General features: G+C 39.7%; 1 protein-coding gene across 5 annotated transcripts in view; it reads right to left on the reverse strand.

Annotated features, from left to right (window-relative positions):
• Nucleotides 1-12,278, reverse strand: part of pxdn (peroxidasin) — a 257,223-nt gene that overhangs the window by 75,921 nt on the left and 169,024 nt on the right. For 3 of the 5 annotated variants that reach the window (XM_072561006.1, XM_072561005.1, XM_072561009.1), the window contains 4 exons: nt 10,801-10,872; nt 8,200-8,369; nt 6,105-6,222; nt 789-958 (listed from right to left, as the gene is read on the reverse strand). In XM_072561006.1, the coding sequence (XP_072417107.1) occupies nt 789-958; nt 6,105-6,222; nt 8,200-8,369; nt 10,801-10,872 (530 nt within the window). The remainder of the gene's footprint in view (nt 1-788; nt 959-6,104; nt 6,223-8,199; nt 8,370-10,800; nt 10,873-12,278) is intronic. The other 2 variants (XM_072561008.1, XM_072561007.1) reach the window with 1 other exon arrangement.

The raw sequence follows: 12,278 nt of genomic DNA on the forward strand, positions 1-12,278 counted from the left end.
GTATTACGTGGTTTTACCACATTACTATAAGTAAGCTCCATTCAACTCAACTTTGATTGTATTATCTTTCAGCATGCGTTCAACCCCTTTTGAACCTGAGCCACTTTAGAGGGTTAGGTCTATGTCTATATGCTAATTGCTTAAATAGAACAGTATTAACTATACATACATCACGCATAATCAGATTAGTACTTCTCAGCTTATTCTCACATATCTCCGATGGAAATGTCATAACTCTTTTAGGTCATTTCAATTCTCCTCTGGAAGGTTACGCAATAATTAATTCAAATTTTTTACAATTTCCTCAGTGTACAATTTGAGGAATGTCCAATTCAGACTCATCTGAACTTGGATCTTCACTCTGTGCTATAACCAATAAAACCTTCTCCTTTTGCTTTCCTTCCCTATCAAAATAACTTTTGAGCATATTAACATGACACACTTTGTGAAATTCCTTTTCAGCTGGCATTCTTATAAAATAATTCACCTCATTCAATCTCCTTTCAGTTTGATAAGGCCCACTAAATCTTGTTCTGAAAAGTTCACCTACCACTGGAAGTAAAACTAACACTATATCTCCAGTAGCATGTTGCAAATTTTTGATTTCTTGTCTGAAAGTAAAGAGACAGTATTGCATGAAAACAGTCTTATCTTTGCAGTAATGTACTTATATCTATTATTTCTGTAAGGAGCACCAATGTAGGTTTTCATTCACCTTCTGTCACCTCCACTCAGTGCCACCCACCCATATGTTCACACATAGCTATCGTAAAGTAGAAAGAGCTCACCTGGTATCTCAAAGTACCGAAGAATAACTTCAGGAGTTTTCACTTCTCCTGCTACATTTTTGGCCATGCATTGATAGACTCCTTGGTCATCCTCCTGAGTATTCTTGATCATTAAAGTGCCATCATCCAGTAGGTTTAAGCGTGGGTTGTATTTCATATCTAAAGCATTACTACAAAGAAACAAAAGCATCCATCACCAAACAACTACAATCTAAAAGTAATTAGAATTCTTTAAATCCCACTAATTTAATTATCTTTAGGGTTAATAAAAATTAAGATGTGTTGATGTTATCATAGAATCCCTACACCTAACCTACACATCCCTGAACACTATGAGCAATTTAGCATGGCCAATTCACTTAACCTGTACATCTTTGGAAGGTGGTACGAAAATGGAGCACCCAGAGGAAACCCAAGCAGACATTGGGAGAATGTGCAAACTCCACACAGACAGACAGTCACCCGAGACTGGAATCAAAACCAGGTCCTTGCCAGTTGTAGCTACTTCTACACTAAGTGCACTGACTGATAACAATTCAATGTTAATTAAGTTATCTACAATAAATAAATTCAGCAATTATATTTCAACATCGACTATCAAAGGGAAACAACTTACTCAAATATTTTCCATACCTTTGAATTAGTGACATTTCTCTGTAGATAAATTGTAAGGAATTAAAAGCACTGCTTGGTAGGCATTTTGATCCATATTCAAAAATTTAGGATTAATACAATCACAGATTCCCTACAGTGTGGAAACAGGCCCTACAGCCCAAAACATCCCCACCAACCCTCCAAACAGTAAGCCACCCAAATCCTATATTTACCCCAAACCTACACATCCCTGAACACTATGGGCAATTAATTTAGCATTGGCCAATTCACCTGACCTGCACATCTTTGGATTGTGGGAGGAAACCCAAGCAGCCACAGGGCGAATGTGCAAATGCCATACAGACAGTTGCCTGAGGCTGGAATCGAACCCAGGTCCCTGGCACTGTGAGGCAGCAGTGCAAACTGCTGAGCCACTGTGCCACCTTAATCGTTGGTGTATTTTGAAATTACCTCAAACATGTAATAAATATTACAGAATTAATGGATGAAGTAGATAAGGCAGAATTAAAATAAATGCAAGGTGATTAAAAAGCTGGATAATGGTCACATACATAAAATTATACCATATTTCATTTGTTTGTGTTTTTCTATTCATGCAAAAAAACGTCCATGTGCAAAGTGAGGAAATCAGCTTCTTGGTTTCCATTTGCCACAGAACAAAACACACAGGATTTCTGCACCTTTGGTAAAACAAAATCCATGACTTTTCCAAATCAAAATGAAATATTTCAAGAGCATTATTTTCTTTGGAATATACTGTGAAATTGTAGCTTCACACAAGCATTTGAATCTTGCACTGACATCTAATAATCTCAACTAGTCTGAAGATTATCTTGTTTGGTATAATTTTTGTATTCCATGGAAAGTATTTATGGGATCATCAGTCTGTTATCTAGGTGTGATTCGGAACAATACAAAGGAAAACAAATACGTAGAGAGTCAAGAGGTGGATGTTGGAAAAAAATGGTTTACCGTGATTCACGGGTGCCAGTTTATACCTTTTCTATTGGTTGAGAAAGTTGGGCAAAGTGCTAAGAAAGCTTGCACTTTGAAAATTGCTGAGGGATCGCTAACAAACACCTAAAAAAGCAGATGGTAGGGTCTCGGTGATCAACTGATAGTTAAGAGGCAGCAATCTTTGAGATGTTGAAGTTCTCAGTGCTAAACTGAACTGTTGGGTGAGCCTGTGTGCTGAAATCTATTTCAGAATTGAACTCAATGACTGCACTCTCTGACATAAAAGTGCTCTCAACTGGGCAAAGTTGACACAGATTTAATTTCCTGCACTTGAACTGCAGATAAAACTGCATTTCCTTTAAAATAAAGTGCATTGCAAAGACTTATTAATCTTGTATCAGGTAATGGCAATGAATGGATTAATGCAGAAGAACCAATCTAATGATCTTGCAAAGTCTTAGGAGAGTAAGGGCGAATCAGGTCTGGATCTCAATGAAGACAGACTTACCATCTCTGTCACAAAGTTTGAGGAAAAATGTCTTCTTGTATCTAATTGCTAACACACAAAGAAAGTGCATATTGTTTGAGAAAAGAGTCTCTTTTTGTGAAATTACCTAGTTTTCTGCCACCACTTTTGATCAGGTAGGTCCTGTAGATTTCTTAAAAAAAAAATTAATTTGTTGGATATGGGCATCACTGGCCAGGCCAGCATATAGTGTGCATCCCTAGTTACCCTTGAGGTGTGGTGAGCTGCCTTCTTGAACCGCTGCAGTCCACCTGCCATTGGTTGACCCAGCGACAGTGAAGGAAGTGTGATATATTTCCAAGTCGGGATGGTGAGTGGCTTGGATGGAAACTTGAAGGTGGTGGTGTTCCCATATACCTACTTTCTTTGTTCTTCTAGATGGAAGTGGTTTTGGTTTGGAAGGTGCTGTCTGAGGATATTTGGTGAATTTCTCAGTGCATCTTGTAGATACTACACACTGCTGCTACTGAGTGTCAGTGGTGGATACAGGTGGGAGTAGTGCCAATCAAGTGGGCTGCTTTGTCTTGGATGGTGTCAAGCTTTTGAGTGTTGTTGGAGCTGCACTCATTCAGGCAAGTGCTGAGTATTCTATCACACATCTAACTTGTGTCTTGCAGATGGTGGACAGGCTTTGGGAGCCAGGTGGTGAGTTATTCAATGCAGTATTCCTAGCTTCCAACCTGCTCTTGTAACCAGAGTTTATGCAGTGAGTCCAGTTGAGTTTCTGATCAAAGCACAGTTGACATCAGATACAGTACACAACAGTACAGATTGAATTTTGATTTACTTGTACAGAATGAATGTAAATCTAGAAGAAATTTCAGTTACAGATTTATGAGCCTGAAGAGAAACTTGTGCAAATAGCCTGCAGCTGTTTGTGGTATGTCATGGCGAGAGATCAGAAAGGGCCACAGAGAACCCTGGCAGGAGAAGATCAACTCCCTCACAGGAGTTCCACAGAAACCATTCAGTTTATATGCGATTAAATCACTGAAGACACATGTGACAAACCATCACAAACAGAAAGTCACACAGTAGTTATTATGAGTCAACATCAACGTTATGGAAAAAAAAGCCTTGTATGCATAAGCAGTGCCTAGCTATTAAAAAAGATTGCAGCATTATAACATAATAGGTCACTTCCAAAAAGATGTACAGAAGTAGGACAGAAAGTAACAGGAGGTCAAATAGCTACCCTCACAAAGTGATCATAACATGACCAAGTTCAATGCAGCATTTGAAATCACAAAACATGAATCGGCTGCTAGAGTTTAAGATTTAGCTTAGGTCGACTTTAATAGAATCAGACAGAGACTGTCCACAGTAAACCGGAAAATCTATTCATGGGTAAAACAACTGAGGAACAGTGGGGGATGTTTAAAGCAACATTTAACACAATACAAAACCAGCTTGTACCCCAAAGAAGGGAGAACTCCAATTCACAGATTAAAATCAGCCACAGGCCGTTAAAGAAATAAGAGACAGCATAAAACTAAAAGATAGGGTTTACAAAAATGCAAGAAACAGCACAGATCCTGAATGGGAAAGATACAATGATCAGCAAAAAGTCAAAATTCAGCTCATAAGAGCTACTAAAATGGATTATGAAGGGAAACTTGTCAAGGACATCAAAATCAATTAAAAAATGTTATAGTTACATAAATGGAAAGAGGGTGGTCAGAAGCATCTGACTGAAAGTGAGGGCATTGTCAATGACTGTGGGGAAATGGCAGATGTGTTGAATAATTACTTTGTCTCAGTAAGCACAATGGAAAAGGAGGATAGCTTGCTGGAAATTCCGAGGAAATTAAAAGTGGATTGGAAATGGGAACTGAATATAATTAATGGAAGTAAAAACAGTAATGAGGAAATAAATGGAATTACAGAGTGACAAACCCCTGGGGCCTAATAGCTTTTCTTCAAAGGTCTTAAATGAGTCTGAGGAGCACATTGTAGATGTCCGAAATATAACCTTTCAGAATTTCCTAGATTTAGGAGTCATTCCTCTGGATTGGAAAAATTGTGCGTCATTCCACTTTTTAAGAAGGAGAAAAGAGAAAAACCAGGGAAGTACAGACCAGTTAGCCTGGGGAATTTGTAGCCTAGGGTCTATAATCAAGGTAGAAACCCATGGAATTAAGGGCAGATTACTGCCATGAGTGAGACATTGGTTCAGTGACAGGCAACAGGAAGTATGAATAATAAGTAGGTACTCAAACTGGCAGGATGTGACCAGCGATGTCCCACATGGGTCTTTGTTAGGGGTACAATTATTCACATTATTTATTAAAGATTTTGAAAATGGCATAGAAAGTCATACATCGAAGTGTGTTGATGCCAGAAATATGGGCAACATTGTAGTCAGTGTAGATGATGGCATAAAATTACAAAGGACTATCGATAGATTAAGTGAATCGGCAAAACTGTGGCAAATGGAGTTCAAGCAAGTGCATGCTTATCCATTTTGGACTGAGAAAGGAGCAATCAGGCTACATTGTTTTTTTACTGAAGACTCCTTTAAGCCTCATTCATTCTGATTATGTCATAAGGACTTGGTTGGGAAAAGGTAGAACAGCTCAGGATATTATGGAAGACAGACCGTCTAGGTCTCCTCATTGTCTAGATAACAATGTCTGTCTTATTCATGCAATGTGGACTTGATTGCGGTCATGTAATAAATTACATTTTGCTTAGAACAAGAGTCTCTTCCCATTAGTCTAGTCTACCTCAGGGGCTTCCTCTACCACTTTAAACAAAGTAGGTCTTGTGGACTCAGAACAGGGGATACTGACAACTATCTGTCCAACCACACCTTGGCAGTGGTTGACACCACATGCTCAATCAACTATTAACTACCTCAATATTTTCTACGCAAATAACCTATTTTCCCCTGATACCATTTCGGCGATAAGGATTACATGGTTATCACACTTAGCAAAAATGGACAGTTTTTCCAAGTAATTGTCCCTATTGTAAGTGGCAGCTATTTTCACTGAAATATCAGTCGTATCTCACAAAAGTACATTGACTCGTACTGCTTTGCCAGGCTTCATAAAATAACGGGGCAAGCATTTAGACAGCTGTGCCAAGTCAATCTCTGAAACTTGGGATGCAAGCACGGTGTATGTGAGTGGGCTTATGACTGAGCTATTTGAAAACCATTAAAAATAAACCTAAACCTTTACATTTCATTCAATAAGAGTTGTACGTCTACTTACTTGTTCCGCAACCATATTATTTCAGGTTTTGGATTACCCTCAGCCCTGCAGGTAAAGTACACAGTGTTCCCAGATGTTACATCTGCATCCTGTGGCTGGGTCGTTATTCGTGGCTTCTCTACACAAATTGAACATTTATTTTAAAATTGTTGCCAAAATCAACAGGACTAAAATCACATTATATGTATTCCTACATAATCCAACATCGGTGACTGTCTGATCAGAATTCATCATCTACATTACACAACTGGATGAAAAAAAATTGGTTATTAAAAGCCAACAGCAAACATAAAGCAAAACTTATATATTTCAAGCCACAGTGTATCCGTGGGCCAGGATAAAATCACAGCACTGTTAAAATATTCAAGCGTCACAGCTTCATCAGTTAACAATGCTACAATAACCAACCTTTCCCAGATTTACTTTTTAAAAAAAGACAAGGCAAGGATTTCCCTGGGGTGGGGAAGTCCAGAACTAGAAGGCATAAAATAGAATAGAATCCTATAGTGTGAAAACAGGCCCTTTGACTCAACAAGTCCACATCGACCGTTTGAAGAGTAACCCACCCAGACCCATTTACCCCTCACTAATGCACCTAACCCACATATCCCTGAACATTATGGGACAATTTAGCATGGCCAATTTACCTAACCAACACACTATGGGATCATGGGACGAAACTGGAGCACCCAGAGGAAACTCACGCAGATATGGGAAGAATGTGCTAACTCCACACTGGCAAACACCCAAGGCTGGAATCAAAGCTGGGTCCCTGGCGCTGCGAGAAAGCAGTACTAACCACTGAGCCACTGTCCTGCCGCATAGGTTCAGAGTGAGAGTGGAGAGATATAACAGGGACCTAAGGGGCAACCTTTTCATGCAGAGGGTGGTGCGTGTATGAAATGAGCTGCTAGAGGAAATGGTAGAGGCTGGCACAATTATAGCATCTAAAAGGCATCTGGATGGGTATATGAATAAGAAGAGTTTAGGGGGGATATGGGCCAAGTGCTGGCAAATAGGACTAGATTTATATAGGATATCTGGATGTCATGGACAAGTTGGACTGAAGAGAATGTTTCCGTGCTTTATGTCTCAATGACTCTGAAGCCAAAGCAGCCTAAGATTTGGAGAAACTATTGACTATGAGCAAGACATTTTATGATGAGGAACACATTGAAAATGGTCAACCAAGCTCTGTGTCATTAGCACAGCAAATAAAAAATTGGGAAATGGTGCAACCTATGGCAGAATAAATGGTTTAAGTCAAAGAATGGTGGAATGTGATCGATGCTTATGATTCTCAGCACCAGTGATCGGGCATCTTGTCTGCATTATTGTAGGACATGCCAGTGGTCAATACGTTAGAGAAGAGGATAGGAGGCAGAATCCAGAAGGAATCTAACAATGCCTTGCATGTAAAAAGGTCCTTTGACACAGAAGAAAACATCCCCAGGTACTTCTCTTGCACACCTCATGGTACGGAGAAGCAGCCAGGAAGATGATGAGCTGCTTAGTTGTAACAAGTTCATAAAATAAGATACTTAAGGATCCACTAGCTCAAACTGAGACATATAATTCATTCTCAAACTTCCCTCATTTTTCACCCTAGTCTTTTGTCTCCTTCTCTTAACGCACCTACTGAAGACTCAAGTCCTTGAAAATGTCACATTGCAAACCTAAATGTGTCTCTTATTTTTTTCAATAACTGTCTCAAAACCATTCTTTTTCACCAAACCTTTAATCACTGCTCCTCACCTTGCCCTTCCTGACTCAATATCAATTTTCCTTATGCCTGTCTCTGAAGTGTCTTTGAGTGTTCCTGAAGCAAAGATGGCACACCAATGCGAGTTGAACAAGTATCTATCAAACTGCTTTAAAGCTAACAAAGTCAGAGTTACTATGTGGTGACTATAAACTATCAGACCATCAGCTTATTAGCAAAAAGGTCATTAGATGCGGAAATTTGGTTGCAACACTTCTAAGTATTACAAGGTATACAAAACAAAACATAGGATTCAAAATGGAAAGTTGATCATAAACTGGTGATCAATAATTTAATAACTATAGAGCAAAGCTTGACCAAGGTGAAACTCACCACAGTTAAATTCCTCAGGAGTAACTGTGGCAACGGACCTTCCCTGCAGCCTTTTGGGATACTCACAGGTCGCTGCTGCTTGTGTGTTACCAGATTCTGCATACTGCTGCAACATCTCCGCCAACCACATTAGATCGCAGTTACAATTCAGGCTATTGGAATCCAATCTCCTATTAAAAAGAAGTATCTTCAAGTGAAGACAAACTGTTATTTTAAACCCATTGCTTTGTATGAAAAACTTAAAAGACTAGTTTATAAAGGCATGAGTCAATGAAAATTATTGTTCCTAAGCTGAACAAAGACATACACATGATGTGATAAAAGACAATTTTACTTCATTACTAGATGTTTTTATACCTTCAACATGAAAGTAATATTGTAACAAACAATTTGGAATGTACTTTTTAGAAAAACATTCATGTCTCAGCTAAATTAGAATCGACACAAATCCTGAAATTGCTGGAGAGATTCAGCAGGTCTGGTAGCATCTGTGGACAGAAAGCAGAGTCCAGTTTCATACACTTGCCTTCATTGCTCAGACCTTTGAATACACGAGTTGGGACATTATGTTGAGTTTGTACAGGATGTTGGTGAGGCCTCTTCTGGAGTACTGTGTACAGTTCTGGTCTCCGTTATAGGAAGGTTATTATTAAGCTGGAGAGGGTTCAGAAGAGATTTACCAGAATGTTGCTGGGAATGGATGATTTGAGTTATAAAGGAGAGGCTTGACAGGCTGAGATTGTTTTAATTGGAGCATAGGAGTTTGAGAGGTGATTTTTTAAAGGTTTATAAAATAATGAGGGGTATAGATAAGGTGAATGTCAGGTGTCTTTTCCCTAGGGTGGGGGGATTTCAAGACTAGGGGACATATCATAGAATCACTACACTGTAGAAGCAGGGCAAGTGATTCGAGTCCACACCAACCCTCCGAAGAGCATCCCATCCCCCGACACACCTTCCCTCTAATCTTGTATTTCCGTAATCCAGTTAGCCCGCACATCCCTGGACGCCATAGGCAAATCAGAATGCCCAAACCACCTAACTGGTACATCTTTGGGCTGTGGGAGGAAACCAGAGTATCTGGACGAAACCCAAGGAGAATGTGCAAGACTACACAGACAGCTGCTCGGGGGTGGAATTGAACCCGGGTCCCTGGTGCTGTGAAGCCACATTTTTTCTCCTCTCACCTTAGAAGTTTTTAAGGTGAGAGGAGGAAGATTTAAAGAAAGACATGGGGGAATTTTTTTGTTACACAGAGAATGGTTCTTGTGTGGAATGACCTTCCAGAGGAAGGGGTGGATGCGGGTACGGTTACAATGTTTAAAACTTAAATACATGAATAGGAAGTGTTTAAAGGGATATGGGCCAAGTGCAGGCAGATGGAACTAGTTTAGTTGGGATGATGGGTGGCATGGACTGGTTGGACCAAAGGGTCTATTTTGGTGCTGTATGACTCGATGATCCTTCTTCAGAACTGGAACTGTTTTCCAATATCTCAATCCTTTGAGTTTTTATCTTTAATATAAACCCCAGTATTTGGGAAAACTCCACCAATATGACTCAACAAGGTATGTGCAAACCAACTGCTTTATTTACAATTACCGGGCAAATACACTGGGGCAGCTTTTCCCGATTCTGGATGCCAGGATGCAACAACTACAGGAAACTATGATGGAAGCGGCACAGTAGCACAGTGGTTAGCACTGCTGCCTCACAGCGCCAGAGACCCAGGTTCAGTTCCCGACTCAGGTGTGGAGTTTGCACATTCTCCCAGTGTCTGCGTGGGTTTCCTCCGGGTGCTCCGGTTTCCTCCCACAATCCAAAAATGTGCAGGTTTGGTGAATTGGCCATGCTAAATTGCCCATAGTGTTTGGTGAAGGGGTAAATGTAGGGGAATGGGTCTGAGTGGGTGGCGGGTCGGTGTGGACTTGTTGGGCTGAAGGGCCTGTTTCCACACTGTAATAATCTAAAAGTCCCCAGAATCGTAGAGATACCCATCTGATATTTCACTCACTCCGATGTAATCCACAAAACAACTGCGGGACCACTGTTATAAATGTGCACTGCCAAAGATTAGGATTTCCACAATGTCCTGAATCTCAAAAAGTTCAACATAACTAAAAGCAGGCACAGGAAAATCTGCCTTGGTACCTTTTGATTTAATACAGTGCACATGTGATTAACGTGAACACCTTCAATGGTCCAGTTCCATCTTCAATATTAAAGTAACTGGATTGGAAAAAATTGTGGCTGTAAGAGCTGTTCCTTTTTCAAGGCATTTTAGGTGTTGGAGGTGATTTCCGCAAATTGTAGGAGCAGGAATTCCTGTTTTATATGCTGTTGCATTGTTATAAGAATGGGAAGGATAGGGACAAGTGCTGGAAAATGGGAAGAGATTAGGTTAGGATATCTGGTTGGACCTAAGGGTCTGTTTCCATGTTGTACATCTCTATGACGCTATAACTAGACTAGCATTGTACACCTTGATGCAAGCGATGAGCACTGATTAATTATAAAGCTTGCTTGCACCATATTGCTCCATTAATTATAATCTCTCCCTTTCCCACATCCCCATAAACAAAATTAGTTTCTACTACTTACAGTCTTTTCATGGACTGTAACTGACTGAATGTTCTTGGTAAAATCTGTGATAATCTATTGTTGTGCAAAAAACTGTAAAAGAAAAGAAAATATTAAAATATTATTTGTCTGTCAACCTAATGCACAAAAGGTATTTGCCTATTTTATAGGGAAGAAGTCATTTTTCAGCAGCTATGAATTGAACAATATGCATTTAGTAAAAAAACATGTCTTGGTTCCTTTTTAAAATTCAAATAAATAAAGAGAAACAACAAGTTGTACACAAATACCTTCTTCATGGGTCAAAACTAAACCAGAGTTTTGGTAAATAAGCAAATTTGGTTGTACAAATAAAGTACCCAATATTAAAAAAGTCTGAAAAATCTTCACAAGAATTTAATATACATGATTTGCTGCATCCTCAGCACTTCCTTTAGTTCATAACACAAGGTTTACAACAGTTAATGGACAGTTCTAAATTTTAACCAATTGTAAATTTAATATTGGCTTTCATATCAATAGACAATTGTGTGCAATCAGTGTATGATTTTTTGATCAGCCAGATATGAGACATCTGCCTGAATAGATCATTGAAACATTGAAAATATAAGGTGAACATGAATGTTAATTGGCCCATGATGTTTGCACCAGTTGTGGGAACTGCTCAATATTTTCCAACACACATCACAAAGAGGTTCATGTAAACACTGTTTCAATTGAACAGTCTTTTTTTTTTGTTGGCGTAGTCCTCAGTTCTCAGCCAAAAGTCTAAATTTAGGGTTCACCAAATGTGCAAAAGATATTAGATTCCCTTCAGTATGGAAACAGGCCCTTCAGCCCACAAGTCCACACTGACCCTCTGAACAGTAACCCACCCAGACCCAGTTCCTTACCATATATTTACCCCGACTAATGTACCTCACACTATGGGCAATTTAGCATGGCCAGTTCACCTGACTTGCACATCTTTTGGATTGTGGGAAGAAACTGAAGCACTCAGAGGAAACCCACACAGACATGGGGAGAATGTGCAAACTCCACACAGACAGTCGCCAGAGGCTGGAATTGAACCCAGGTCCGTGCTGCTGTGAGGCAGTAGTGCTAACCCAGAGCCACCTTGCTGTCCCCACAGTGGTATTGCTGAACTTTAGTTTCTCATTGTCCATTGGCCTCCAGACCGATTAGGGCACCACGTTTCCAGCAACAAATGGGAAAAATTAAAGTGGTCAATTACAGAACTACTTCTCTAGATTCCTTTAGTGAAGCAGGCAGCAAACTAGTAACCAAGCAGCAAGCTAGTTCCATCTTTGAGGAGCTCAGTAGTAAAGAGATAAGGAGCAAATTACTGCAAACATTGGAATCTGTACTGAAAACAAAAATTGTTGGCGATCATAGTGGGTCAGGTAGCATCCATGGACCAACAGCAAGCTAACGTTTTAAGTCTAGATGAGTCTTCATCAGATCTTCTAATGAAGAGTCAGCCAGATTCAAAACATTAG

This window comes from Chiloscyllium punctatum, chromosome 3 (assembly GCF_047496795.1).
Source record: "Chiloscyllium punctatum isolate Juve2018m chromosome 3, sChiPun1.3, whole genome shotgun sequence".
Lineage (NCBI taxonomy): Eukaryota > Metazoa > Chordata > Chondrichthyes > Orectolobiformes > Hemiscylliidae > Chiloscyllium > Chiloscyllium punctatum.